This window comes from Fukomys damarensis, unplaced genomic scaffold (assembly GCF_012274545.1).
Source record: "Fukomys damarensis isolate Sample0158 unplaced genomic scaffold, DMR_v1.0_HiC HiC_scaffold_17, whole genome shotgun sequence".
NCBI lineage: Eukaryota > Metazoa > Chordata > Mammalia > Rodentia > Bathyergidae > Fukomys > Fukomys damarensis.
In genome coordinates, this window is record NW_022900929.1 from 16,348,478 (window position 1) to 16,376,151 (window position 27,674).

Here is a 27,674-nt window from a genome sequence, read left to right on the forward strand (position 1 = left end):
CACTGCCCTGGTTAATGAATGCCATCAATTTACACAGTTCTTAACATGAGCCACAGCCCAGGATCTTAATCGTACAGCTCTTAGACAAAAGGAATTTGACAGGGGTGGTGGCATTACCAAAAATGAGTTGTAGAGCTTGAGGAACTCCTCCCTTTTCCTCCTCTCTCCCCACCCCGCCTCTCCATCCCTCCCTCCTCCTCTCTCCTGCTGTGCGGGGGGTGGGGAGGTGGAACACTGGGCAAGCTCTCCTCCACTAGGCTACACACAAATCCTTGACTGTGTATTTGCTTGTATATGGCTCCTTCAGGAGGTGTGTTGTGCTCAACCTCAATCCAGAGCCCGTCTGGTCCATGGAAAGTGCTTAGTGAGTAACTGTTACTATTCACCCTTTTATTGACCATTCTTCCATTTACACAGTAGTGTTTTTCTATTTTGCAAGCACTGGGAATTGAGCCCAGGGCCTTCACACTGAGCTACATCCTCAGTCTTTTTTTTTTTTTAATGTTTGAAACAAACTCATGTTACATTGCCCTGGCTGGACTGGAATTTGAGATCTTTCTGCCTCAGCCTCCCAAGCCTCCCAGAGTACTGGGATTACAGGCATTCAGCACCACCTGTCTTATTCAATGATTCATTTTTCAGTGGTTAGATATAGAGTTTCTATGGACCAAGATGGAGAACACGAAGTCATCCTTTGCTTTCTCCACCTAGAGAGCCCACAGGAAAGAACATCCAGGAGACTAGCAGTACCCAGGTGGCTAGGTGCTGGACACACACACACACACACACACACACACACACACACACGGGGTTCAATCCAGCCTGTGGCTTCCAGGTGAGCTCTCTGGGGGAGGTACTGCTGCCTGAATAAATCCAGTAGGAGGTGCTGGGAAGAAAATTCATAGGCAGAAGGAACAGCAAATGTGAGGCCCACAGGTGTGGGCGGGGCCTTCCATTGTGAGAGCTGGCCAGAGTTCATGATGCCAAGGCAGATGGTGTCAGGACAGTGACAACTGATGAGCTGCCACACGGGTGCGGGGGTCAGCACTGGCCACTGCAGTCCTTTCCAGGGCTTGTCCTGAACCCCTCCAGGAGCCACCTGCTTAGGGGTTTTAGGCTGAGAAATGACACACTCTACATAGAAAGACTCACAACTGTGGAGTAGAGATGGAAAGCAATGGAGACAGAAAAATCAGTGCAGTATCCAAACCATTTAGGCAGAGCTTGGGGCCTGGCTTTTGGTGAGGGAGACTGAAATCTTGGATGACCTAAATTCAGACTTGGACATCAAGGTGAGAGCTGGGGACATAGTGACCATCATGGACAGGCAGAGTTTTAGGTCTCTGTGCACCAGCAGACTTGGGGTCAACAAGATCTGAGTTCCCCAGATCCGGAGCTCAAAGACAGCCTTTTGGATGGAGACCCAGGCTTGGGAGTGACTGACCCATGAGGGCAAAGGCAGCTGTGAGGACTGGGAAAGCCAGCATGGCATAGAATGCAGAGATTGGGGCCGTGGGGGAAAGCCTCACAACTGTTTTTTTAAGCAACTATTAACACTTAGTTAAATCATGGAAGGAGAGACAGGTTCAGAAATGATTTGCCACATGCCTTTCAAGCATAAGGTTTCAAGTTCTATCCCTGGTACCAAAAAACAAACAAACAAAAAAGAAATGATTTGTCAACTGGGTGGGGTGGCACACAATCCCAGAACTCTGGGAGACTGAGGCAGGAGGATCCCAAATTCAAGCCCAACCTAGGCAACTTAGTGACTTTGTGAAACTCTTCCTCAAATAAAAAGGCCTAGAAATGTAGTTTAGTGTGAAGGCCTTGGATTCAATTCTCAGTACCAAAGACAGTGACCTATCCAAAGTGCTCAAACAAGCCTGACCCTCTGTTGTGTGTTCAGCCCAGTGATGGGGCTCCTAGTTCCACCTCCAAGATCTTGTAAGACCCCCTCCCTCCTCAGCTTCTTCCTCTTCTATTCAGGGCCCAGGTGGGGGTCATCCCTGCTCTCTCTCTCTCTTTCTTGAGGCACGGTCTCCCTATGCAGTTCAGGCTGCTCCTGTACTCACTGTGTAGCCCAGGCTGGCCTTGAATTTGCACCAATCCTCCTGCCTCAGGCTTCTGAGTGCTAGGATTACAGGCATGCACCACCAAGCCCAGCTTGGAGCTGTTGTCTTGCTGAGCTAATACTTCCTATTGGCTATCAGAGGGCTGTGACATTTTACATGGCACACACACACACACACACACAACTTGCAATGTTGGCCCTGGGAAGGGACCCTGATTGCTGTTGGGATAGCTGGGGCAGAGAAAGAGTCAGGAATGGGAGTGAGCATCGGTGCAGGTGATGGGAACAGAAAAGAGAAAGCGCAGAACTCACCACACCACAGAGGCCCAGGACAAGGAGGTGGAGAGGAGGAAGGGTAAGGGGCTGGAGGCCAGAGCCTGGGACTGGGGAGAATGGAAAGGTGTGTAGGGGGAGAGGTAGTGTGAGGATCATTGTCCCAGCAGGGGGAAGTCTTTTGTTTCCTCTCTTCCCCTGGCAGCCTGACAGGATATGAGGCCAAGCCCACCCCCAATGCCAGCACCCCTCCCACCCAATGGACTTAGCCCTTCCCTTGCCATTGTGTCCCTGACAGGAGTGGGGGTGGGGGCAGGCTGGAGACTGGCTCTAGGAACGATCCTAAGAGGAACTGTGTGTGGCATGGCCGAGCTACACTACTGGGGTTACCTAAAGAACCAAAAGCCCCTGGGCTGCTGAGTGGTTTGGCCAGGAGAGCTGCGTGCTGGGGAGGAGCAGGAAGACAGCCCTGGGTGGGGCCACCTCAGAGGGTTTGCAGGTCGCCCCTAGGGGAGATAGGGGTGCTGAGGAGATGACGCAGAGCTTCAGGCCTCTCCCAGCCCCCACTATTCTTGCCTAGGGGCCAGAGAGCTCACCTGACCCTTGTCCCCCACCCCCTCCATTCCCTAAGCTTGACATCACTGCACTAGGGCAGCAGAAATCTGGTGAGTGCCCAGCAAATCCAGGTGTCCCGCCTGAGCCCTCCACATCCAGTTCTCGGGATGCTTTCCCTCCCAGGATCCAGGTGTCTGGCTTCCCACTGTCTAGAAGGAACCTTGGAATTTCACCCCCCACCCCCCGCGCCCGTTTTGCTCCTTCAGCTGTTCCTGCAGGAAGGGCGCCCCGCTCAGCCTCGCCTCTCTTCTAGAGCCTGAGCCTTTTGTTTGCTGGGTCTGCAGGAAATCGTAGGGGCGGCGGCCAAGGGCTCATCTGCCCCAGGGACCCGGAGAGAGGAGTTTTCACCAGACTTAATCCTGGGGAGCCCGCGGCGGGAGTCGGGGGAATCGCCAGGAAATTATTATTCGAGGCCTAACTGAGAGCCCCTGGGCCGATTGGATGTTCTGGTCGCTGAAGGGGCGGGCTGGTTGTGTGTGTGTTCGGAGATCCTTAGAAAACTGGAGCCTGAGATTACCTAATAGGGATTGACACAAAGGGGAGAAAAACCCCCATACTGAATCCTAAAAACCTCGGATTCCAAGTGGTAGGGAAGCGGCAGGTAAACCAGATCAAGCATTCTAAGGTTTAGAATCCACCCCCGCCAGTGACGAGGACGACCAGCACGTAGTGGCTGAATTCGCGCCCTCCTAGAACGTAACCGTAGAAAAAAGGCGGCGGCGCTGACGCTCTGGCGGACTAGTGTCCTCTCGTTCGTTGCCCTCGTTGAAGCACTGTAGCGCGCCGCCATCTTCCCTTTCCCCGAAGCGGGGCGGGGCCGCCGTGATCATGTGATTCGAAAACCCCAGGCAGTGGACTACTTGGCTGTTGGGCCGCAGATTTGGGAAGATTCCTACGTCCTCGGTCAAGCTAAGTAGTTCGAAGAGCCAGGCTTTTTAGTCTAGGCGCTGGGGCAGAGCCCTTGTTTAGCATTCTATTGGGAATAGGCAATCAACGGAGGAGATAAATAAGTAGGGAAGGAAGGAAAGGAGAGGTTAAAAAGAATTAAGATGTGTTATGTACAAGTACCAACTCCCCCACGACTAATGTTATCATTGTGCACTGCAAATACGGACTAATAAAAATTAGAAAAGATAAGTAAACAATATATATTAGATGGTGTTAAATACTATGGAGGGGGGAAAAACAGGAAATGGATCAGATAGTTCAATTTAAAAAGGGATTTGGACGGGAAGATTTCATTAAGAACATAATGACCGAGTCCAGAAGACCTAAAGGAAGTTCATATCCTGAGCCACAGAAGTGTTTCTATTTTTTTGTTTTTTCTCCTCTGCACTGAGAATTGATCCCAGGACTTCACACTACGCTGCATTCTCAGTTCTTTTTTGTTTTAATTCTAATTTGTAGTTTTTGGTGATACTGGAAATTGAATGCAGGGCCTTTCCACAGAGGTACATTCCTAGCCCTATTTAATTTTTATTCTGAGATAAGGTCTCCCTAATTGCCCAGGCTGGGCTGGAACTTGTGATTTTTCTGCCTCAACATTCCAAGAATGATTGCTACTGTGCCCTATTCAAAAAGACTTTTTTGAGTTGTCCAAAGCACAGCCCAGAGGCCATGGTGGGGCATGCACAAGCGTGGAGGAGTCAGAGATGTTGAGGATGGGGTACACTGTATAAGAGGGTCACCAGATAACATAGAGAGCACTCTGGGCCACTTCTGAACAAAAGGAGACACTTAGTATGCCGTGACTAGGCATGATCCAGGACTATAGGTGGTCAATCGGGCCACTCTCCTGATAGGGTGCTGGCTTTTAACAACTCTGAGGAAGATGGGATGTACTGGAGGGTTTTGGAAAGAGAAGCAGCATGAGTTGATATTTACTTTGATGGCACCATTAGCTCCTCATTAGCAGTAGGATCAAGGACAGAAGCAGGAGAGTCAAGGAGGGGCTGCTGTCATGGAACAGGGAAGAGATGCTGGTAGCTTGGATCAGGGTAGTGAGATGTTGTTGGATACTGGTTGTATCTTGAAAGTACAGGCAAAATGTATTAGTGAACATTCCTGTTGCTGGAACACAATATTTGCTACCTGCACCATAAAAGAGGAGAGGTTTATTTGGCTCATGGTTTCAGGGGATTCAGTCCATGGTCAGCTAGCTTCAAGGCAGGAACATCATGAAAAAAGGGCATAGTAAAGCAAGGCTGCTTAGTTCATGGCAGCCGGGAAACAGAGCAGGGAAAGTGTGAGAGAGAAAGGGCCCAGGGACCAGATATTGACCCCGAGCTCATGACTAGGTGGCCCATCCTGACACCCAGAAATGTGCTTTACTAATCCCTTCTGCATCTCACAGTCCAATCAAATCAACAGTGAAGCTTAACCATCACAGAAAAGGCTTGCCAGTGGGTTAGATGTGGGGTGTGAAGGAGCTGCCCATTTGATGACCAAATGGGGATGTTTATAGGTTGCTGGGCATAAGGTCTGAAATTTACAGTGGAGATCTGGGCTGCAGCTACGTGCTGGGGCACTGTTATACCAATGATATTTAAAACTATGACATTGGATGAGCTCACTAAGGCAGTGGATGTAAGTGGTGAAAAGAAATCTGACTATGCCTCCAGCCCTCAGTCGAGTTTCCATTCCATAGTGGCCTCTTAGCTGTGTATCCAACACCACCTATGGGTGTCCCAACGTTAAAATGAGAGACAAGGAAGAAGCAGCAGAAGAGACTGAGCAGGAAGAAAATCCTGAGTGTGGAAGAAGAAAGTGTTTTAAGGACAAGGAAATGAGAAGATGTGTCAGTTTGGTAAAATGAGGACAAGAACAGAGACCATTTAACACCAGCCAAGCAGAAGTCATTTGTGACTCAGTGGGCGGTTTCCCTTTTGCTGAGGAACAAAAGCCTGAGCGTAAGGTTTTAAGAAGAAATCAGGTTCTGGGTGTGGTGGAGCACACCTGTCATCCCAGCACCGGAGAGGCCGAGGCAGGAGGATCACAAGTTGCAGCCAGCCCAGATTAGACAATTTATGAATTTAGCAAGACCCTGTCTCAAATTTTAAAAGGGCTAGGTTTTAGCTCAGTGTGAAAGTCTTGGTTCAATTCCAGTACTGGGGGGAAAAAAAGAATGAATGAAGGAAAGAGAAACAGCTAGTTTAGACAATTCATAAAAGGAGTACTGTTATAAAGAACAAAGAAATGGAGTGCTAGCTAGGTGAGTGGAATAATTTCTCTATAAGAGAAATAAAATATAGCTGTATAACCAACGGGAATGGCCAATGAAAGAAAAAGCAAGCAGAGCCTGGTGGTGTATCCCTGTAATCCCAGCACTTAGGAGGCTGAGGCAGGAGAATCACTGTAAGAGTGTCTCAAAAAACAAAACAAAACAAAACAAACAGGAAAGATCAAGACAATGAGTTGGGACCTAGTACACAAGTCGCAGGTTGACTGTGACAGGAGGGAGGGCAGAGCAGTGGGCACTGATGCCAGGCAGCTGGGTGGAGAGGAGCTCATTGAGCCTCTTCTGATGGCTTCTGTTTTCTCAGTGAAATGGGAAGGAAAGGAGTGGGCCAAGAATGGGAATGGCAGAGGCCACACTGGCACATGGGGGGGGGTGAGGGTGGAATCTGGTGGGTGTGAGGAGCGCATGGATAAGAAAAATGCAGAATGCTGGGTGGCATTAGGGGTTCACTAGGTTAATGGTCATGAACTTGAAATTTGACCAGGCTGCCAAATTTGGGCATTTTTTTCCAAACACATTGAACTGTGTGGGACAGGCTAAGTTTGTCAGGGTTCTGTTTCTGTTTGTTTTTGTTTTTGAGGCACTGTGAGCATGCTAGGTCAGTGTTCTACCACTGAGCTGCAGCTCCAGTCCCCCAGGGCCATGGTTTTGCCAGACAGGTGTGACAAAGAGAGGACAAGGGTTTGTGTGAGAGACTGGTTGTAACTGATCCTGAAATGTACACTGGATAAAGGGGGAAGTGAAGATGTGATGAAAGAGGGTCAAATCAATGGATTGGGCGGGTCCAGTGAGAAAGGATTCTTGGGGCCAGGTGTGACAATGCTTTCTCCTTGACCAAACTTTAGTCTTCTCTGATCCCTTTGCTTAACTAGGCCCCAATGCCCTCTGTCCCTCCTAGGCCTGTCTAGCTCAGGCTAGAGAGAATCCCTCGCCTTGCACAATGGATCATTCTGGGCCAGCAGTCTGCAGCAAGAATCTTATTAAATTGGTTTAGCAAGAAGGTTCTGCTCTTGGTAATTTTTTGTCCACCAACCCTCCTGTTGTGCTCATATGTTGGCATAAACACTTAGGTGTCTTTGCTGCTTTCGAGTCAAGTCGGATCTCTTCCCTGTTGTACCAGATCTGAAGAGAACTGAGGTAATCCTCAAGGAAGTCATCCTTGCCAATGGAATTAGGTTCAGACAAATTGTTTCCTTTTTCTTTCTTTCCTTTTCTCTACCTTTATTCTTTCCTTCCATCTTTCTTTTCTTCCCGTGGTACTCGCACTGAGATACACCTCCAGCTCTTTTTATTTTTTATTTTGAGACAGAGTCTTGCTAAGTTGTCCAAGCTGGCCTAAAATTGCAACCTTCCTGCCTTAGCCTCCTGAGGATCTGGTATTATACATCACCACATCTAGCTATTTTTTATTTTTTAATAGCCATACTAGAAGAGGTAAACTGAAAGAAGAGGGGAGGGGCCCAGGATTTAGCTCAGTGGTTCTGCCGCCTGCTTTGTAAGCTCAAGGACCCGAGTTTGAACCCTGGTACCAAAAAAAAAAAGAAAAAAAAAAGAAAAAAGAAAGAAAGAAGAGGGGGTGCAGACATTGTTAAAGACAAGGCTAGGGCACAAACACTAGAGAATTGTTTAGGATGGAGGATATGACCCTTGGATCAGTCACAGAAGTCTCATCAGTGTGTATATCGATACCATCAAAATCATGACATGTGCATGGGCAGCAAAGATGACTGCTGAAGATGCCACAGCTTAGCTCTCAGGACCCTCTCTCAGGATGACCCACATTTGGGCTGGGGTGAGTTTTTTCCTTTCCTACAAGAATATCACAGATGCATTTACAGACCCAGATCAGTGGCAAGAAAAACTGCGTTCATTTCCTGACTCTCAAATGATCGTGTGACCATAAAGGTCTGTATAGAAGTTATAGCTGGGTATGGTAACATACACCTGAAATCCCTTGCATTCTGGGAGGCTGAGGCAGGAGGATCTCAAGTTTGAGTCCACCATGGGCAATCTGGTAAGATCCTACTTCAAAATAAAAAGAGCCAGGGCTGGGAATTTAGCTCAGTAGCACCGCACCTGCCTTGCAAGCACAAGGTCCTGAGTTTAATCCCTCATATAGCAAAAAATAAAAAATAAAAATAAAAAAGAGCTGGAGGCATAGCTCAGTGTCTAGGCCTTGGGGTTCAAGTAAAAATAAAAATAAGGAATGTATTATTAATTCTGTCCAAGTTTTAGTGTCATAATCTGAAAATTGAAATAGTAGCAGAACCGACCTCATAGTTTTGCATATTTAACACAATGCTGTTAAATTAAAAAGTAATTTACTAAATATGCAGGCATTGTTATAAAGTATGTATTATCTCATAAATTCTCATAGAACTTAGGAGGGAGACTCTAGTGTTATCCTCATTTTACAGATGCAGAAACATGACAGGAGATGCTATGGATGGGACCTGTAAGTCCCAGCACCTTGGGAGGCTGAAGCAAGAGGATCTCATCTTTCAGCCCAGCCTGGGCAACTTAACGAGACCCTGTCTCTAAAGAAGTGGCTAGAGGGGGGCCGGGGATGTAGTTTAGTTCAAAGGGATGTAGTTCAAAGGGCCTTGGTTCAACCCTCAACACACACCCCATCCACCCCGACACAAATGAATAAATAATAGAGTGAGGAGGAGCTCCCACTTGACAGCTGGGTTCACAGGGTCGGTTATCTCCGTTGAGGGAGGCACGGAAGCAGGCACTGGACCAAGCAGAACGACCCAGGGCTGCACCTGCGTGGCTCCCCCAGATCGGCGGCCCAGGACTCCCCCCGGTGGCCGAAGCCAAGAGCGCAGCCTCAGGGGCGGGTCCTCGCTGGGGATGAGGGGCAAAGCCAGCCCAGCGGACGTTCTAGTCCGGCTCTGAGACCCTGCCAAACTAGGATTCCGGAAGCGCCCGATCATCCTGGAGACGCACCTGGGCCAGGTGTAGGCCACGCCCATCCTGCGCAGCAGTCTGCAGTCACTACACGCCCCCTTCAAGTCACAGCTCCTCCCGGGGGCGCCTCAGAGTTGAGAGGGTCTAGCCCGAGGGGTGGGCGCCCGTTTGCACCGGCTAATGGGGGATGTAAAGTCGGAGGCCTGCGGCCTGCGCCCCGCCCGAGACACCGGCCTTCTGGAGAACTGCGAAGCCCCTAAGGTGCACGTGGAGCCGGCCGGCGCCGACTGGGCAGAGAGGGGCGGGGCTCCTCCTAGGACTCGCCCAGGGGGCGGGGACTACGCCAGGGACCAATGGGACGCCTTGCGGGGGGGGCAGGCTCCGGGCCTGGCATCCAGGCAGCCGGCTGTCTTTTCCGGCCCCGCGCCCCCTCGCGTAGCGGTCCTCTCTTGTGCGCGGGGATCACCCCGAGCGGCCGCACCCTCTGGGTTGTGAGTGAGCTGCTTGGTGCGCCTGGCTTGCGAGAGGGACGTCTTGGCCTCCCCGCACCCTGCTGTGGGAGCAAGTGGGTAGGAGCCGCTGGGTGTGGGTTGGAGGACCCCGGGGACCTTGTGTGGTTCGATGTGAGCCGGCCTGGGTTTCTATTTTGGAATTCGAAGGACCTGTTTATGTTGGTAGAGTTTGGCGGGTGGCGGGGGCTCCTCTTACGGATGGGTGGAATCTGGTGAGACAGAGGGTGCCAGAAGATGGTTCACTTAGGGGTGTGAGGCTTTGGAAGACTTGAAAGTTTCTTTGAGTAAGGTGATTATGTGGGGGGACTTGGGAAGGGCGGGTCAGGACTCCGGAGGAGTGGGTGAGGAGGGTAGCCTGCCCTAACTTACTTCCCTTTTAAGGGCTATGCTTCCTCCTGTACCACTAGTTAAGCGGGGAGAGGCTGGAGAAATCTGGGCTGCTATAGGGCATCTCTATCCAGCTGTGCATCCCCAGTTTCAGGGACACGGGAAGGAGAGTCCCGTAGGAACTGGGACAGACCTCGATACTCATGCCTAGAGGTTGGGGGCCCATGACTGTGGGGTGGTGGCTGGGCCCATCTGCAGCCCATGGGCCCTTTAGAATTCCCATAGAGTGTGTGTGCTTCTTTGTTAGGTATTTTGGTTTGTTTTTGTACTGGGGATGAACCCAGGGCCTTTGCAGTAAACTACATCTGCAGTCCATTTGTATTTTTATTTTTATATTGAGACAAGGTCTCCTCAAGTTGCTAAGTAGCCCAGTTCAAGTTGGGCTTGAACTTTCAACCCTCCTGCCTCAGCCTTCCAGAATGCTTAGATTACAGGCGTGCGATACCATGCCTGGCTTGGTTAGTTTTTTTGTTTTTGATGTTTTTTTTTAGGGGGGGAGTTGGTGTGTGAAGAACTGCTATCCATTCAGCATAATCTCCTTTACAGGCCACCTAACCTGTTTGTGGCTTCCCACCCTGTGTTCAGCCATGGCCAGCGAGAGCTCGCCTTTGCTGGCCTACCGGCTCCTGGGGGAAGAGGGGGCTGCCTTCCCAGCCAATGGAGCTGGAGGTCCTGGAGGGGCGCCTGCCCGCAAGCTGTCTACCTTCCTGGGCGTGGTGGTGCCCACAGTCCTGTCTATGTTCAGTATAGTTGTCTTTCTGCGGATTGGTAAGTGGAGGGAGGACTTACTGGGCCAAGGGGTAGTACTGAGATGGTGCTGGGGGGGTTCCCTAGAGGAGATGGGGGTCAGAGAGCAGGAGGAGGAGGTTTCGGTGACCCATGTAAGGCTCTGTCCTGGATTTCTGCTGCCTAGTAAGATGGGAGTAGGGAGGGGGGACTGGGCTTGCCCCTGTGACCTAGTTTGCCCCTCCCACCCAGGGTTCGTGGTGGGCCATGCAGGGCTGCTGCAGGCCTTGGCCATGCTACTGGTTGCTTATATCATCCTGGCCCTCACTGTCCTGTCTGTCTGTGCCATCGCCACCAATGGAGCTGTCCGAGGAGGCGGGGCCTACTGTATCCTCCATCGTGGATGGGCTGAGGTCTGGGCTGTTGCCTTTTCCAGAATGTGGGAAAGAGGCCAGTGGCCTCTATCTGCCAGGCAGGGAAAATTCTAATGAAGGCCATGCCAGGGTGGTAATACTTACCAACAATAGCTGAGCATAGTGGTGCACACCTGTAACCCCAGCACTCTGGGAGGTTGAGGCAGGTAGGGTCACAAGTTTAAGCCCAGGCCAATTTAGCATTTTAGCAAGACTTCATTTTAAAAAGTTTAAAAGATAGCTGGATGTGGTGGCCCATACCTATAATCCCAGCACTCAGGTTACTGAGGCAAGAGAATTGCTGTGAGTTCGAGGCCAGCCTGGGCTGCATAGTGAATTCAAGGCCAGCCTGGACTGTATAGTGAGACCTTGTCTCAAAAACAAAAACAAGCTGGGTGTGGTGGTGCATGCCTGTAATCCCAGCACTTGGGAGGCTGAGGCAGGAGGATCGCTGTAAGCTGGAGACTAGCCTGGGCTACATAGTTGAGTTCCAGGTCAATCTCAACTACCTAGTGAGACCTTGTCTCAAACAAACCAAAAACAAAAATGAAATAAAAATAAATATTAAAAAGATGATCATTACTGTCTCACATGTTAATATCATTGTCTAGTCCCCTATCTTTTTGATTAGATATTTATCATTTTACGGATGAAGAAACTGGAGTTTAGAGTGGGTTGGGGACTTGTGCAAAGCTACAAGGCTGGAGTGGCTGCACCTGGATACCTGCTGTGGCTGGGAACAGAGCTGTCCTGGCTGGGCAGCTACAGAGACAGATGCATGCTGCGACCCTTCCTCATGCTATATTTCAGTTTCTTTTCCCTTAATGCTCACTCCTGATTCCACTTTTAGTCATGATCAGCCGGACCCTGGGGCCTGAGGTTGGAGGCAGCATCGGCCTTATGTTCTACCTGGCTAACGTCTGCGGCTGTGCCGTCTCCCTGCTGGGGCTAGTGGAGTCTGTGCTGGACGTCTTTGGGACTGGTCTGTGTTCTCCCTACCTGGTCCATGAAGTTCTGTTGTATTGTGGGGCCCGGGATTGTAGACTTGGACGGGGCAAGTTCTCTCCAGGAAGGTATATTTGCTACGTTTGCAAGAGATGTGACCATCCCAGTGATTGTTCCTGCCCATGGAGAGCTTACCATCTACCCAGAGAGACCAGTCTAATAGTCCCTGAGTTGACAGAGCAAGATTGATACCCACCAGGGAGTACTGAGATGCTGGGCAAAAGCTGAGATGGGAAATGGGAAAGGTGGCTGCTCCGCCAGTAGGCAGGCGAAGAGGGGGACTAGTCCTTCTTTCTGTCATTGTAGGAGGTGGGTCCCCTCCTTGGGCTCAGGTCTTTTAACTCTGACCCTACCTCTCTCCAGATGCCATGGGGTCCAATGGGCTCCGGGTTCTGCCCCAAGGTTACGGCTGGAACCTGCTCTACGGCTCCCTGCTCCTGGGCCTCGTAGGTGGCGTCTGCACACTGGGAGCCGGCCTCTATGCTCGTGCCTCCTTCCTTACATTCCTTTTGGTGTCTGGCTCCCTGGCCTCCGTGTTGATCAGCTTTGTGGCTGTGGGGCCCAGGGACATCCCTTTAGCTCCTCGGCCAGGCACCAATGGCTCCTCTCTGCCAACCCGGTTCGGCCACTTCACTGGCTTCAACGTCAGCACACTGAAGGACAACTTGGGCGGTGAGCTGGGCTCCAAGCTGCCAGGGTCCAGGGGAGGGGGGAAGAGTGCAGGCTGGACCCTTAGCGTCCCTGGAGTGTAACCTGCAGGAGGTCCAGACTGCAGGGCAGTCCAGTCTAGTTCACATCCGTGCAGAGTGCGGTGCACTCCGGCCAGTGGGGAGTCCTTGCCGTAGAGGAACTTGTGTTTGGTGGGAGGAACAAGAGGTGTGCTCAGGAGACAAGTTGCACAGTAAAGCTGAGAGAGAGTCAAGCAGAGGAAGGAGAACTGACTGGGCTGGGAGGGCAGAGGCAGGGTAGGAGCTGGAGCGGTGGAAACATGCATAGGAAGGAACAGGAGAATGGGGTTGGGGACAAAGGAGGCAGTGCAGGGCCAGTGAGGGCTAGGGTCTTGGTGAGGGCACCAGAGGGGAGATCGGCATTGTGGAATGTGAGGATGGGGTGGCAGGGTAGAAATGTAGGCATCCCTATGAGGATGCTGACATCCTGTCCTTCCTTAGCTGGCTACGCTGAGGACTACACCACGGGGGCCATGATGAACTTTGCCAGTGTCTTTGCCGTCCTTTTTAATGGTTGCACAGGCATCATGGCCGGGGCCAACATGTCTGGTGAGCATCCCTGCCTGACACCTCCTGGGGTGGGCTGCTACCCAAGGGACGTGGAATGGCAAGTGGGCTGACTTCTGTCTGCTTCCCTCCCTCCAGGGGAGCTGAAGGACCCCAGCCGGGCAATTCCTCTGGGCACAATCATCGCAGTCGCCTACACTTTCTTCATCTACATCCTGCTTTTCTTTCTCTCCGGCTTCACTTGTGACAGGTGCCTGGGGAGGGGCTGAGCCAGTCGGTTGAGGAGTGGATGAGGCACTGCAGCAGGCTGGCGCCCTTTGTTTACTGAGTGAAGCACAGGTTGGGGGGCAGGTACCTGTATTATTTGGGTGGAGGGGCAGTGGGGACAGTTTCTCTCTTTGGGAAAGAAACAGTGCTGTGGCCTCCTCTGGGTGTGATGATAGCGAAGTTGTAGCCATCAGCTGCCACAGACTTGTATTGGTTGTGAGCCGTTTGCGGGGTGGGCTAGGGCTGGCTTTCTGGTGATATATATTTGCACAAGAATCTGGCTTCTGTGTGTACTATTGGGAATGACCACTGGGTAATCAAGTTTGAGGCAGACCAACAATGATCAATGAATACCAAGAGCATTCCTTGGCACATTTAAGATACAAGATGGGCATGGTGGTGCACACCTATCGTCCCAACACGCTGGTGGGCTGAGGCAGGAGAATTGCAAGTTTAGACCCAACGTGGACAACTTAGTGACTTTGCAAGAACCTGTTTCAAAATGTAAACAAAAATACAAACAGGGCTGGGTATGTAGCTCAGCGTAAAGGCCCTGGGTTCAATCCCAGGCATAGCCAAAAAAAGAAAAAAGATGTGGGATCTCTCTGATCTTTGAGATTAGGGCTGAGATCAGTTGCGAGGACCCAGCTCTTAACCACACAGTGTCCTGAGTGTTTTTCTCACCAGGACCTCTGAAGGATGCTCGTGGACAATGGATTGATGCCCATATCTTCCTATCCGTTTTCCTCCCTAGGACCCTGCTGCAGGAAGACTATGGGTTTTTTCGTGCCATCAGCCTGTGGCCCCCGCTGGTGTTGATTGGCATCTATGCAACATCACTGTCGGCTTCCATGAGCTCACTCATTGGTGCCTCTCGCATCCTGCATGCCCTGGCCCAGGACGACCTCTTTGGTGAATTCTCTAGCTCCCTGCTGGTTCTGAGCACACCTGCCTGGGTCTGTCTGGGTCTCTGTTTGACCCAGGCTAATGGGATGGCTGTGACTGTATTTTTACAGGAGTGATCTTGGCCCCAGCCAAGGTTGTATCTGGAGGGGGAAACCCCTGGGGTGCTGTCTTGTATTCTTGGGGTCTTGTGCAGGTAAGCCTTCCCTTTTGCCCTCATCCTCTAGCTTCCAGCATGATCATCAAGCTTCGTTGTGGGTGAGGAGATGTGTATGGAAAGGTTGAAGTGTTGACATTTCACAGGAATGCATTAGCATTTCTTGGGAGTTCATTGGGACTTCTGGGGATATGAGTACTGGTATTTTGTGGGGATGCACTGGTACTTTTTGGGGTACACTCTGTCCAATGCCCTACCTTTTGGTCTCTGCCCAGCTGGTGCTCTTGGCGGGGAAGCTGAATACACTGGCTGCCGTGGTCACTGTCTTCTACTTGGTGGCTTATGCTGCAGTGGATCTGTCCTGCCTGAGCCTGGAATGGGCCTCAGCCCCCAACTTCCGGTGAGACACTATTGTGCCCATGTCCCCCGGGCAAAGGAGGAAGGAGAGGGAAAGATGAGCCTAGGAGGGTGCGCTGGGGTGAGATGGCCAGGGCCACCCTGACTTTCCTTCCTGCGTCCTCTCCACCTCCAGCCCCACCTTCACCCTGTTCTCCTGGCACACCTGCCTGCTGGGCGTGGCCTCCTGCCTGCTCATGATGTTCCTCATCAGCCCCGGAGCCGCTGGGGGCTCCCTGCTCCTCATGGGCCTGCTTTCTGCCCTACTCACAGCACGAGGAGGCCCCAGCAGCTGGGGCTACGTCAGCCAGGCCTTGCTCTTCCACCAGGTTGGGGGGCTTTTGGAAAGGGCAGACGGGGGGCAGTCTGGAAAAGTCCCTCACTCACACAAGCCCTCCTTCCCCACCACCTCCTTCCCATCCCCAGGTACGTAAGTACCTGCTCCGGCTGGATGTCCGGAAGGATCACGTGAAGTTCTGGCGGCCTCAGCTGCTGCTCCTGGTGGGGAACCCCCGGGGCGCCCTTCCTCTGCTGCGCTTGGCCAACCAGCTCAAGAAAGGGGGGCTGTATGTACTGGGCCACGTCACCCTGGGAGACCTTGGTGAGTTGTCCTCCTACTTGCTTCCACCCTTCCTGGTCTCCATCTACATAGGCCTTCTTCTTTTGAGAAGACACTCTAGCCAGCCATGACCCTGCTCCGACCCATGTGGGATCTGGACTCTAGGAAGGAGTAAGTGAGCTTGGCCCACAGTGGCTGCTTTCTTTCCTTGCCTTCTCTACAGACGCGCTGCCCTCAGACCCTGTGCAGCCGCAGTATGGGGCGTGGCTAAGTCTGGTGGACCGGGCCCAAGTGAAGGCCTTTGTGGACCTCACACTGTCGCCTTCTGTGCGCCAAGGGGCTCAGCATCTGCTGCGGATCTCGGGCCTAGGTGAGCTTCTTCATTTGGCCCACTCCTTGGCCCCTTTAAATCTCCACTCCCTTCCCCTAGAGAATAAACCACAGATAGCTAACTGCAGAATATAGTACAGATAAGACAGAGCTCAAAGATAACAGCCACAGAGAGCATGTGATAAGGTCTATAGAGATCTGGAGGACTAGACATGGAATGATGTTGTTGTGTTCTTTTCTTTTCTTTTTTTTTCCTCCTGAACCAAAAAACTGTCTTGAGAGTCTCTTTCTAGGGACAAAGGGAGAATTATTTGCATCTTGGACTGCCCCATCAAAGCACATGGTTTCTCACCACCAGTTTAGAAAAAGCTAGGCACTGATGTGGCCAGCAAAAGGTTTTGTGAAGAGATGGTAACTCAGCCAGGTCTGAGAAGGCTTCAGCTATAGGAGGGACCTAACGTGGTCGCTGACACCACAAAGGGTGCTGGAGGGTATATGGGGCTGACACTTTTTTGTTTTTCTTTTTGTGATACTGAGGATTGAACTCAGGGTTTTTGCACTGAGGTATAGTTTAGCCCTTTTATTATTTTTTAGTTTTGCGAAAGGGATCTTACTAAGTCACTAAGAAGCCCAGCCTGGGCTTGAACTTGGGATCCTCCTGCCTCGGTCTTCTAGAGAACTGGGATTACAGGAATGCGCTACTGGCTCTTGTGGAGCTGACACTTTTGAATGGAGGGGGACATTTCAAGGTTTGTGACTCTCAGCACTGGAGCCTCCAGCCTTGGCCCCAGGCTCCACCGTGTCCACTCACAGCTTCTTCCTCCTTGTTTAGCCCCAGGACAGTATCTGCTCACCCCCTCCTCCTGTTGGCTAAAGTTCAACCGAATTGGACATTGCCCTGCTCAGTGTGAATCTGAATCCTGCAAAATGTTTGGAGCAGGTGGGCTTGTTGAATCTGGCCTGCTGGGAGCTTGATTGGCATTATTGAGTCCCGTCAGCCCCTGGAGTGTTTGAGGACCTGGCCTTTTCAGCCCTCCTCCCCTTTGTGCACAAAGATCACTGTGTTGAGGAAATGTATCCTATGGAAGGTGATTATAGCAAAAGAGAAAGAATTTTTTCTGCCTAGTAAATTCCTGGGGTTGAACTGTGCTTAAATTTTGAACCTCAGTTTCATGATTCTTTTTTTTTTTTTTTTTTTTTGGTACCAGGGATTGAACTCGGGACCTTGTGCTTGCAAGGCTAGTGGTGGCACCACTGAGCTAATTCCCCAGCCCAGTTTCATAATTCTTTTTTTCCAGTTTCATGTTTCTTAAAAGGTCTCCTCGGGCTGGGGATTTAGCTCAGTGGTGCCACCACCTGCCTTGAGAGCCCAAGGTTCTGAGTTCAATCCCTGGTGCCAAAAAAAAAAGAGGTCTCTGAGTTTCACTGTAAACTCAATCTCTTCGAAAGGAAGGAGGAATTACCTGATCCCATGTTGTCGATGCTTTTCTTTTTCTTCTTCTCTTCCTACTGGGGATTGAACCCAGGGCCTAAAATTTTTGAGACAGGATCTTGCTGAATTGCCCAGGCTAAGCTTGAATTTGCAGTCCTCCTGCCTCAGCTTTTGAGAGTGCTGAGATTACATGTGTGTGCTACCACATCTGGTTCACACTGGTAGTTCAAAAATAAAAAATCTGGGCCAGGGATTTAGCTCAGTGGTTCCACCACCTGCCTTGCAAGTGCAAGCACAAGGTCCTGAGTTTGATCACCAGTACAAAAAAAAAAAAAATTAAAAATCAGATGTTGTGGTCAGGGACTTGGGATGTTGAAGTTGGTCCATTCCCAGCTTAGTAGCCAAGAGAATGTCCTCTTTGGGTGGGCGGGATGTGCTCTCTGCTAGGACCTGCCAGTCAGGAGGCTTTGGGCCAGTGACTTCACTGCGTGGGGCCTCAGGCTGCTTATCTGTAAAAGAAGAAAATAAATAACATTTATCTCATAGCATTGCTTCACAGTTCATAAGAGGTAAAATACAAAGTGTTGTCTACAGGATGTGGCCCTTGGCAAGCATGGGGATCTTCAATGTTGCATCTCAGGGACCTGACTGTGGATACCATCCTCAGGGCTCTGCCGTAGTAGAAACAGACTGTTTTCTCAGCCTCCCCCAGCGGGGTCTGTGTTGCCATTTCCCTCATGGTTGAACTTGGGAGTTTGTTCACAGCCTCTGGTTTGCCTGTCAGAGTTAAAGCCACATTTTCCATTATGGAATAGTTGTGCTAACTTGGCACAATGGTGCACACCTGTATTCTCAGCAGTCTGGGAGGCCGAGGCAAGGGGAGCTCAAGTTGAACCCAGCCTGGGCAATGTGACGACTTGGTGAGGGAAAAATAAAAAGCAGCAAAAGTAACTCAGTGGGAAGGCTCTGGGTTTAATCCCCACTGTTGCAAACAAAACAAAAAAATTGCTATTTAAAGTTTGTGGTAGATAGCAACCCACTCTCCAAGGATTGCAATTGCTCATTAGTTAAAAGAATCATAATGTGAATTTTGCCTATTTAAGTGAAGGAGATGCATCATGGAGATAGTCAAATAAACGCATGTGAAAGTGTTTAAGAAAACAAAGTCATGCAAACATGTGATGACACCATAAGCTCCCCCCAGCACAGTGGGGATGTCATTCCTTGGGGCTGACATAGACCCAGTGAGGGTGAGTGGTGTAAATGCAGCCTGAATCCTCTCTCTGCCCCCAGGTGGTATGAAGCCCAACACATTGGTCCTGGGTTTCTACGATGACGCCCCACCGCAGGACCATTTCCTGACAGACCCAGCTTTCATGGAGCCTGTGGATGGCACTCAGGAGGGCAGATCCCCAGCTCTGAGCACCCTGTTCCCCCCACCCAGAGCTCCTGGAAGCCCCCGGGCACTTAGTCCCCAGGACTACGTGGCCACCATGGCAGATGCCCTCAAGATGAACAAGAATGTGGTTCTGGCCCGGGCCTGTGGGGCTCTGCCCCCAGAGAGGCTGAGCCGGGGGTCTGGAAGCACCTCGCAATTGCATCACGTGGATGTGTGGCCCCTCAACCTGCTGAGGCCCCGGGGTGGGCCCGGCTATGTGGATGTCTGTGGTCTCTTCCTGCTACAGATGGCAACCATCCTAGGCATGGTGCCTGCCTGGCACAGTGCCCGGCTACGGATCTTCCTGTGCTTGGGGCCTCAAGAGGCACCTGGGGCTGCTGAGGGGCGGCTTCGGGCACTGTTGAGCCAACTGAGGATCCGGGCTGAGGTGCAGGAGGTGGTGTGGGGTGAGGGTGCTGGGGCTGGGGAGCCGGAGGAGGAGGAAGGGGACTTTGTGAACGGAGGGCTTGGTGATGCCGAGGCAGGGGCTCTGGCCTGCAGTGCCAATGCCCTCGTGCGGGCACAGCAGGGACGAGGCACCGGGGGAGGACCTGGGGGCCCTGAGGCTAGAGATGGAGATGAGGGACCCACCACGGCCCTCACCTTCCTCTACCTGCCCCGGCCGCCTGCCGATCCTGCCCGCTATCCCCGCTACCTGGCACTGCTGGAGACTCTGAGCCGGGACCTGGGCCCCACGCTGCTCATTCATGGTATCACCCCTGTCACCTGCACTGACCTCTGAGTTTCATTCTTCCTTGAATGGCTAGGGAGGGCCCAGACTCATTCTGATTAATGAACCATCCACTCCCTCTTGGTCCTGTCCTTGCCATGTGGAGCCAGGAGGACATTGTAAGGGGACCCTGGGCAGGGGCATTGACCTTTAAGGGGTCTTGTGGGGGAAGGGCTCAGGGCACTCATGCTGGGCAACTGTCCCCACTGCCTGCAGAAGACGGTATTGGAAGCCCTTTCCCCTGTCGGCCTCACTTCACTGGTGCCTTGACGGGAGGGGCTGGTCTCCTCTACGACTCTAGGCTACCTCAGTGCCCCCATCTTTGCCACAGATGCACAGGCCCCTCCCTTGGGGGGTGATGGTTTTGTTTTATTTTTCTAATTCTGCTGACTGTGAATAAAACAGGAAAACACTACAATCTGGCTCGACTACTGCTGGCTGCTAGGTGAGAGGGAGGCGGGTGGCAGGGAGAGGCCTGCACGGGGGTGGGGACCAGGAGCCTCTGGCAGGGAGGCTGCCACGTGCAGGATTGGGGCGCCAGGCCTGGGGGAATCCTGGGACCTGGAGACTACTGGGGACTGTGCCTCCAACCCCGACCAGCCCACAGCTCCTCCCTCCCAGATGTATCCCCCCTCAACCTCCCTACAGGAGGGGGCAGACTCAGGGAGGGACTGTAGATTAGGGCCTAGGGGGCCACGTGACCCTCCCCCAGGAATGCGGTGACGTCACCGGGGGCGTGGCTGTCCCCAAAATTGGGGAGGAAGGGAAAAAAAACTAGAAAAAGTTTCTTTCCTGGAGTCCCAAACGAGATCTGGAGCCGAAGTGGGGGAGGGAGTCAAGGCCAGAGGCCGGGACTCGATAGGGCCCTGACTGCTGTCTGGAGTCCTCCCGTTCCAGGCCATGTCGGGTCCCACCTGGCTCCCCCCGAAGCAGCCGGAGCCCGCCAGAGCCCCTCAGGGGAGACTACTCTCCCGAGGTGTCCCAGGGCCACCACCAGCCCACGGAGCAGGTAAGGTAGCCCCCCCACCTCATTGGCGAAGGAACCAGCAGTCTCCGCGCTCACCTCTGTCCTCTGTCTCCTGCCCCTGCCGGCCTGCTTCCTGCTGCCCCTTACCCAGGCTGGCTGGGATCACGGCAGTAGTGCCTACAGCCCTGGTGTCCCACTCCCTGGTTCCCAGGTGCACTGGAGGGGAGTGGGACAGAGGGCGGCTCTAGGAGGGCACCCCCTCTTCTCCATCTACACCTTTGGTCTTTATTCTCTCCTCAGCACTCCAGCCCCATCCTAGGGTCAATTTTTGTCCCCTTCCATCTGAGCAGTGTTACCAACCCCCAGGGGGACCAGAGGATCGGGGGCCAGCCTGGGTGGGGTCCCATGGACCACCCCAGTGTTCACAGGTGAGAATTGCGATTTGGGATGGGATGTGGGGCACCCTAGAGCCAAAGGTGTGCAGGACCCAGGGCTAGAGAGGAGAGGAGACATCGTGATCTGTTTGCTTCCTGATTCCGCTCCATCCCCAGGGGCTCCCTCCAGACCAGGGGTGCCTGCGCCCAGCAAGTCTGGATGCTGAGATAGATTCGCTGACCAGCATGCTGGCTGAGCTGGATGGGGGTCGTGGTCATGCTCCACAGCGACCAGACCGACAGGTGACCGCCTGTCCTGTCCTTCTTACCCTCTTCCTCTCTGTATTCTCCGTCCCAACCCACCCTCCATCTCCACTTGCTTTCTCTGTGAGGGGTGACCACACCAGCATTAGGGAACAGAAGCTTGCTGGAGGGTTGGACCTTGCCAAAATCCGGTGCTTCCCTGGGGCCTGCACGTGGCATGGACTTGCACACATGTGGGAGGTGGAGTGGGCCCTGCTCACTGTCTCTGTGCTTCTCTTCTCAGGCTTATGAGCCCCCTCAGATACCTGCCTATTGCCCAGGCTCCCTGAAGCCCAACGGAGGAGGGGGTGTTCCACCCCTGTTGCTCCCAGCATCCCCCTATGGAGGCCCCACTCCAGCCTCCTATGCTACTGCCAGCACCCCAGCTGGCCCTGCCTTTCCTGTGCAAGTAAAGGTGGCCCAGCCAGTGCGAAGCTGTGGGCCACCCAGGCGGGGGGCCTCTCAAGCCTCAGGGCCTCTCCCAGGCCCCCACTTTCCTCTCCCAGGCCAAGGAGAAGTCTGGGGAGCTGGCTATCGGAGCCCCCGTGAGCCAGGGCCAGGGGGTAAAGAAGAGGCAGCAAGGGTTCCTGTCCCTGCAGGAGGAGGAAGAGGAGGTGGGCATGGACCCCAGGTAAGCCTGGGGCATTGGGGTTTGGGGTCTTCCGACAAGTGGACACTGATCAGGTGGGGTGGCTGCTGGAGGGGTTATTTAAGCTCCTGGTGTGAAGCAGAGTTAGAGTCAAGGGTTAGGATGTCCAGAGGGGAGGGGCTAGAGCTGCCTACTGGCTCTTGGACAGAGATGTTCTTAGATGAGCTTTCTGGGTGGTTGCCTGGTACTTTCAAGGATTTTTATAGCATTTGGAGCTAGAGAGAAGTAACACCAAACTACCATGATTCCGACCTGCAGGTTCCCCTGAGCCAGCCTCCAGAGGAAGAACTGGAGAGACTGACTAAGAAGTTGGTACACGACATGAACCACCTGCCCACTGGGGAGTACTTTGGTGAGCTGATTCAGTGGGTTGGATGAGAATGGGGAGGGGAAGCAGATTGGGTGCCCTAGGTCTGTATAGATTGATCCTATCCATCTCCTGTCCCCAGGCCGATGTGGTGGCTGTGGAGAAGATGTGGTAGGGGATGGGTCTGGAGTTGTGGCCCTTGACCGTGTCTTCCATGTTGGCTGCTTCGTGTGTTCCACATGCCGGGCCCAGCTCCGGGGCCAGCATTTCTACGCTGTGGAGAGGAGGGCCTATTGTGAGAGCTGCTACGTGGTGAGTAGCTGGGGCTGGGAAGCTGGAGTCACCAGCAGGACACAGAGGGCTCCCATGGGGGACTTGTTATTCAAGCCCAAAAGGGGGATGCAACTTGAAGCTGGGGACTTAAACTGATGTGCAAAATAGGGAGAAATTAAGTGGCCAAGTACTGGCTGTTGTAGGTGAAGAATAACAGTCTAAGTGGATGGCTTTCTAAGAGTTAAGGGAATGTGTGACATTCCCACAATAACCCCATGAGGCAAAGATTACTCTACTGATTCATTTTATAGGATGTGGATGCTCAGAAAGGTGAAATTCATTGTCTAGGAAGCTGCAGTGCCAAGTCTGCTTTTTACTGAATCATATGCAGAAGCTACACATGGATGGCTGGTGTGGCTTCCTCTAACCTTTGTGCCCTCTTGCCTAACAGGCCACCCTGGAGAAATGCTCCACGTGCTCCCAACCCATCCTGGACCGGATACTGCGGGCTATGGGGAAGGCCTACCACCCTGGTTGCTTCACCTGCGTGGTATGCCACCGCGGCCTGGATGGTATCCCCTTCACTGTGGATGCTACCAGCCAGATCCACTGCATTGAGGACTTCCACAGGTCAGGCTGGGGGCCTGGCTGCTTCAGAACGCCTGACCTCTCTATCCTCTAGCCCTTCCCGTGTTTAAATCCCTGGCCCTCTCTTCTTTTTGTTACTACTCTTTTCCCCAAGAACCAGGAGCATACTTTGGTACCTCCTGTGGTCTCCTGCATCCCATTTCTCTGGTTGTAAGCCTAGGTCCTGACAGCCTCCTTGGTTCTCTTCCACCACAGGAAGTTTGCCCCACGGTGCTCAGTGTGTGGTGGGGCCATCATGCCTGAGCCAGGTCAGGAGGAGACTGTGAGAATTGTTGCTCTGGATCGCAGTTTTCACATTGGCTGTTACAAGTGTGAGGTAAAGGGGCCTGGGAAACAGCAAAGGGCTCTGGGTGGGGGGCAGCAAGGGAAAGAGACTTGGGGGACTGGGCTGATGGAAAGCTGTTGTGCCTGCCAACAGGAATGTGGGCTGTTGCTGTCCTCGGAGGGCGAGTGTCAGGGCTGCTACCCACTGGATGGACACATCTTGTGCAAAGCCTGCAGTGCCTGGCGCATCCAGGAGCTCTCAGCCACTGTCACCACCGACTGCTGAGTCTTCTTAGAAGCACCTGCTGTAATCTCAGTCCCCATCCATCACCTTCCCTGATATCTGCCTTTACAACTTTCTCACCAAATGCTGTTTCTTGTCTCCAATCATGAAATAATAATCCCTCAAGAGTTTACAAAACACTGTCAAGTCTACTGTCTCACCTGGTCTCCCAGAAGTCCAATTACAAGCATGATTGTTGTCCCTACTTATTTTACACTTGAGAATGCCAGAGCTGAGATGGGACTTCCCAAATTCCATGGTTCTCAAATGTTGGACAGATCAGAATCTGGGTATTCTTAGCTGGTTTTTTTTTTTTTTTTTTTTTTTTTTTTTTTTTTTTTTTGGTGGTGTTTTTGTGCTGGGGATTAAATAGAGGGTCTGATACATGCTAGGGAAGCTCAAGTTCTACCTCTGAGCTACACCCAGATTTTGTAATACTTTTTGGGGGGGTAGTTGAGACAGGGTCTCACTATGTAGTTCAGACTGCTCTGGAACTCACTGTGTACCCCAGGGTGGTCTCAAACTCACAGCGATCCTCCTGCCTCAGCTTCCCCAGGGCTGGGATTACAGGCGTGCACCACCATGCCCAGCCTGTAATACTTTTTTATATACTAATTTGTTGTAAAGACAACCCTTAACCAGTGCCCGGAAAAGGCTGCATCATGCTCCAGGGAGGCAGCATTTCCCATCAAGCCTCAAGATTTAATTCTTTGTAAAGAGACTTGGTGTTATCCTCATTCCCAGGAGTGGTGGTGCATTAAACTGGGGCAGGCCAGCTCCCCATGCTGCTCAGGACTGTAACCTACAGCGAGTGCCACCAAAATACTGGGGTTAAGACAGATTTGCACGGCGTGCATGAAGACACGGTGCGTCTGTCCAAAAAGAGCAGGAACAAACGGTACGCATACAGAGACACCAATAGAGCCTAGTTCTCTGGTGGGAGCAGAAAATGGTGGGAGCAGATGCTTTAAAATGGTTGCTTCTATCTTCTATTTCCCAAACGCTGGCGCTCCCCAAGCCCATGCTCTGCAAGCGGAGAGGGCAAAACCATTTCCGAGAGGTCAGACGGAGCCCTGAGCATAGGGTCCACGGAGGAAAACCTCTGGATGAGAAGTAGCTCAGGCCCGGGAAGCATTTGGAGGTGCGCTAGCCCACTATCCGAGCCCGGGTACGCGCTCCCTTGGTGCCCCGAAGGGCCGCCGGGCTCCAGAGGTTCCGGATGGTTCAGCCAGGCTTCCGTAGTTTCTCTTCCTCGCACAGTTCTCGTTCTGTAAAGCGCGCGATAGTTGTGTCTCCGCCCCTTCCCATCATCCCCTTGTTCATTCCGCCCTGTCTTCTTTGCTTTATTTCCAGCTCGCGACGTGCGGGGCATCGTTTGTGATTAGGGCCCCTGTTTGGCTAGTGTTAGGGGCGCGCGTGAGTGGCGCGCGACCCTTCATTCTCGGTTGTCCCATCCTCTTCCCCCGCTTTGGTCCCTTAGCTGAGAGCCCCGCGTCTTCCTCTCGCGCGTCCGGGTCGCCCGGAAAGCAAGCCCGCCCGCGCTCGCGACTAACGGCTGCGGCCTCTTGCAGGTGGGGGAGGGGCAATGGGAGGTGGGCAGGGCTTCAGGGACAGGACCCTTGCCCAGGGTCTCGGTCGAGGCAGGGGAGATCTTTGGGACGAGTGAAAGTGTCGAAGCTCTGCTTGAGATGGCTGGGGCTGCAGAAGGCTCGCCTTGGTGGGAGGGAGGCGGGCGTGCTGTCTCTGCGGGACCGTCTCTCACCTCGTCCTTGTCCAACAGCCTGCCCACCCCTCCCCGGCTATCAGGCCTCCTCGGACCGCGCCATGGGTGACAGCGATGACGAGTACGATCGACGGCGCAGGGACAAGTTTAGAAGAGAGCGCAGCGACTATGACCGTTCTCGAGAAAGAGATGAAAGAAGGCGAGGGGATGATTGGAATGACCGGTAATTTTGTCTTTCTGTTTCATTCCGTTCCATTTTACAGTCAAATGCTTTTTTGCCTTACAGTTTTATTAGGATGAACTGTACTCAAAAGCCTCCTTGGACCCTTTTTTGTGGTTCTGCCTCCTTGCTCTTGGCCAAAGAACTAGATATGGCTTAATTTTTGACAGGTTCTCAGGAGCATGGCAATAGTGCTCAGAGTTTGTGTGTGAAAAAGCACTACTTACTATAAGGACCAAAAGTGGGTGTCTAATTCGTTGGAAATTATACCTTAAAAAGGGTGGTTCAGAAAAATCTGTAATACAGAATTGACCAGACTGAAGAGGTTGTAATACTGATTTCCTGAAAAATAGGATTATATTTCTTTTTACAATTTTTTTTTTTTTTCTGGTACGAGGGATTGAACTCAGGACCTTGGGCTTGCTAGACAGGCATGGCATACTGAACTAAATCCATGGCCCTTTATTTTTGTTTTGTTTTTTTTGAGGCAGTCTATGTAGTTCAGGCTGGTCTTGAACTCACTGTGTAGACCAGGCCGGCCTTGAAATCACATGATCCTCTTCCCTCAGCCTTCCAAAGGCTGGGATTAACAGATGTGTACAATTACAACTGGCTATGATTATATTTCTTATAATTATTTTTCAAAAAATCTCTGAAAGTTCTTTGGGTAGTGCCATAGTTAATTGATTAAGTTTGAATCAATTCTTGTTTAGTTTTCTAAGTTGTCATTTTTTTTTTCTTTTTGGTTTTTTGAGACAGTCTGTCTAGGTAGTCCAGGCTGGCCTTGAATTTGCTATGTAGCCCAAGTTGTCCTCAAACTTGTGGTCCTCCTGCCTCAGTCTCCTGAGTGCTGGGATCACAGGGTGTGCAGGAGTATCAAAAATACCTATTCAGAGCCAGCCCTTGGTGCACAACTGTAATTCCAACTACTTGGTAGGCTTGAGGCAAGAGGATCTCAAATTCCAAATCAGCCTGGGCAACATAATTGTCAATGAACAAAAATACCCAGACACATTTTCAGTGAGTTAATGGCAGTGTCTCAATTTAGAAACATTTTCTTGAGAGTTTGAATTGACTTTTTGTGATAAAAATCTGTTTGTCCATTATAGTTGGAAAACATGAGTTTAGCAAGTTGATCAGTCTGCCAATCAGTGCATCCCCTAATGGTGGAGGCTTTGTAGAACTTTGTTTTCTTTGGTATTTTCTAAGGAAGAAACTCAAAAGATGCTTTTCTGAATTCTAGGTAAGGTAGGATGTGGTTACTTCCTTTAGAAGTTTCTACTGTGGGGCTTGGCATAGGGGCCAAAATGGCCTTAGGTCCATGCTACAAATGCATATGTGCAAGAGATGGTAAAGATGGTAGGTGTTGGGGGAGTCAGTGTTGAAGGCAGGAGAGTAGTGCTTACTGGAGGTGGGCTGTTAGGGAGAGTTGCAGAAAAGTGACACTAAACTGGCTTGGAAAGATGAGTGGGAATTTCCTGGACTTGGATGTTGTGAATATCTTTTTTTTTTGGTACTTTTTTTTTTTGGATCGGACTTGGGTCCTTGCATTTGTGAGGCAGGTGCTGGAACCACTGAGCTAAATACCCAGCCTGGGTGTTGTGAATATTTAAGGTTGTAGACAGGACACTGCAGACAAGAACACATCTTTGTTTGGTGGTTCAGAGCTTGTCTGCAGACCCTAGGGGTCTGTGAGGGTAAAATTGATTTTAAGGTAAACTAAGAAGTAGATTTTTTTTTGTTTTTGTTTTTTTGAGTACCGAGGATTGAACTCAGGTCCTTGTGCTTGCAAGGCAGGCCACTGAACCGCTGAGCTAAATCCCCAGCCCAGAAGTAGATGTTTTTTAGCAACAGTGCTTTTGAACTGGTGGGTAAAACTTCTGATGCCTTAGCACAAAATCAAGAAAATGGCACCAGAGTTGAAACAACAAAACAAAAAAAGCCAGTTTTACTATCTTTGATAGGGTAATAAAAAGTTTTCAGGGCCGGGGATTTAGCTCAGCGATTCGGTGGCCTGCCTTGCAAGCGCAAGGACTTGAGTTTGATCCCCGGTACCAAAAAAA

At 51.7% G+C, this 27,674-nt stretch overlaps 3 protein-coding genes across 12 annotated transcripts in view; all 3 read left to right on the forward strand.

Moving 5' to 3' along the window:
- The first annotated feature begins 9,488 nt into the window (after positions 1-9,488).
- Slc12a9 (solute carrier family 12 member 9) lies at positions 9,489-19,768 on the forward strand. 3 transcript variants are annotated; one of them, XM_010609642.3, is made up of 14 exons: positions 9,489-9,679; positions 10,556-10,777; positions 10,988-11,122; positions 11,999-12,130; positions 12,517-12,825; positions 13,323-13,430; positions 13,527-13,638; positions 14,410-14,567; positions 14,672-14,754; positions 14,991-15,115; positions 15,248-15,440; positions 15,538-15,712; positions 15,894-16,040; positions 18,726-19,768. In XM_010609642.3, the coding sequence occupies exons 2-14, from the start codon at positions 10,597-10,599 to the stop codon at positions 19,610-19,612; spliced, it is 2,745 nt and encodes a 914-aa protein (XP_010607944.1). In that variant the 5' UTR covers positions 9,489-9,679; positions 10,556-10,596; the 3' UTR covers positions 19,613-19,768. The 3 variants fall into 3 exon arrangements, with proteins under 3 accessions (XP_010607944.1, XP_010607952.1, XP_033620753.1); XM_010609650.3 differs by having other exon boundaries at positions 9,489-9,675; XM_033764862.1 differs by lacking the exon at positions 9,489-9,679 and adding an exon at positions 10,449-10,467.
- An 88-nt stretch (positions 19,769-19,856) lies between these two features.
- Trip6 (thyroid hormone receptor interactor 6) lies at positions 19,857-23,801 on the forward strand. The gene is made up of 9 exons (XM_010609629.2): positions 19,857-20,609; positions 20,868-20,995; positions 21,119-21,244; positions 21,489-21,875; positions 22,152-22,245; positions 22,343-22,512; positions 22,925-23,103; positions 23,317-23,437; positions 23,540-23,801. The coding sequence occupies exons 1-9, from the start codon at positions 20,501-20,503 to the stop codon at positions 23,669-23,671; spliced, it is 1,446 nt and encodes a 481-aa protein (XP_010607931.1). The 5' UTR covers positions 19,857-20,500; the 3' UTR covers positions 23,672-23,801.
- A 1,147-nt stretch (positions 23,802-24,948) lies between these two features.
- Positions 24,949-27,674, forward strand: part of Srrt (serrate, RNA effector molecule) — a 14,751-nt gene continuing 12,025 nt past the window's right edge. For 3 of the 8 annotated variants that reach the window (XM_010609669.3, XM_010609701.3, XM_019205385.2), the window contains exons 1-2: positions 24,950-25,239; positions 25,449-25,614. In XM_010609669.3, the coding sequence (XP_010607971.1) occupies positions 25,493-25,614 (122 nt within the window). In that variant the 5' untranslated portion in view covers positions 24,950-25,239; positions 25,449-25,492. Of the gene's footprint in view, positions 25,240-25,284; positions 25,331-25,448; positions 25,615-27,674 lie in introns of those variants that run through there. The other 5 variants (XM_010609689.3, XM_019205389.2, XM_010609694.3 and 2 more) reach the window with 3 other exon arrangements.

Coding starts and splice junctions, on each gene's coding strand:
- Slc12a9 (XM_010609642.3), top strand. CDS start 10,597: ATGGCCAGCGAGAGCTCGCCTTTGCTGGCCTACCGGCTCCTGGGGGAA. Junction 13,431..13,526: donor GGCCGGGGCCAACATGTCTG/GTGAGCATCCCT, acceptor CCCTCCCTCCAG/GGGAGCTGAAGGACCCCAGC. Junction 13,639..14,409: donor TCCGGCTTCACTTGTGACAG/GTGCCTGGGGAG, acceptor TTTCCTCCCTAG/GACCCTGCTGCAGGAAGACT.
- Trip6 (XM_010609629.2), top strand. CDS start 20,501: ATGTCGGGTCCCACCTGGCTCCCCCCGAAGCAGCCGGAGCCCGCCAGA. Junction 22,513..22,924: donor ATTGTGAGAGCTGCTACGTG/GTGAGTAGCTGG, acceptor CTTGCCTAACAG/GCCACCCTGGAGAAATGCTC. Junction 23,438..23,539: donor TTGGCTGTTACAAGTGTGAG/GTAAAGGGGCCT, acceptor GCCTGCCAACAG/GAATGTGGGCTGTTGCTGTC.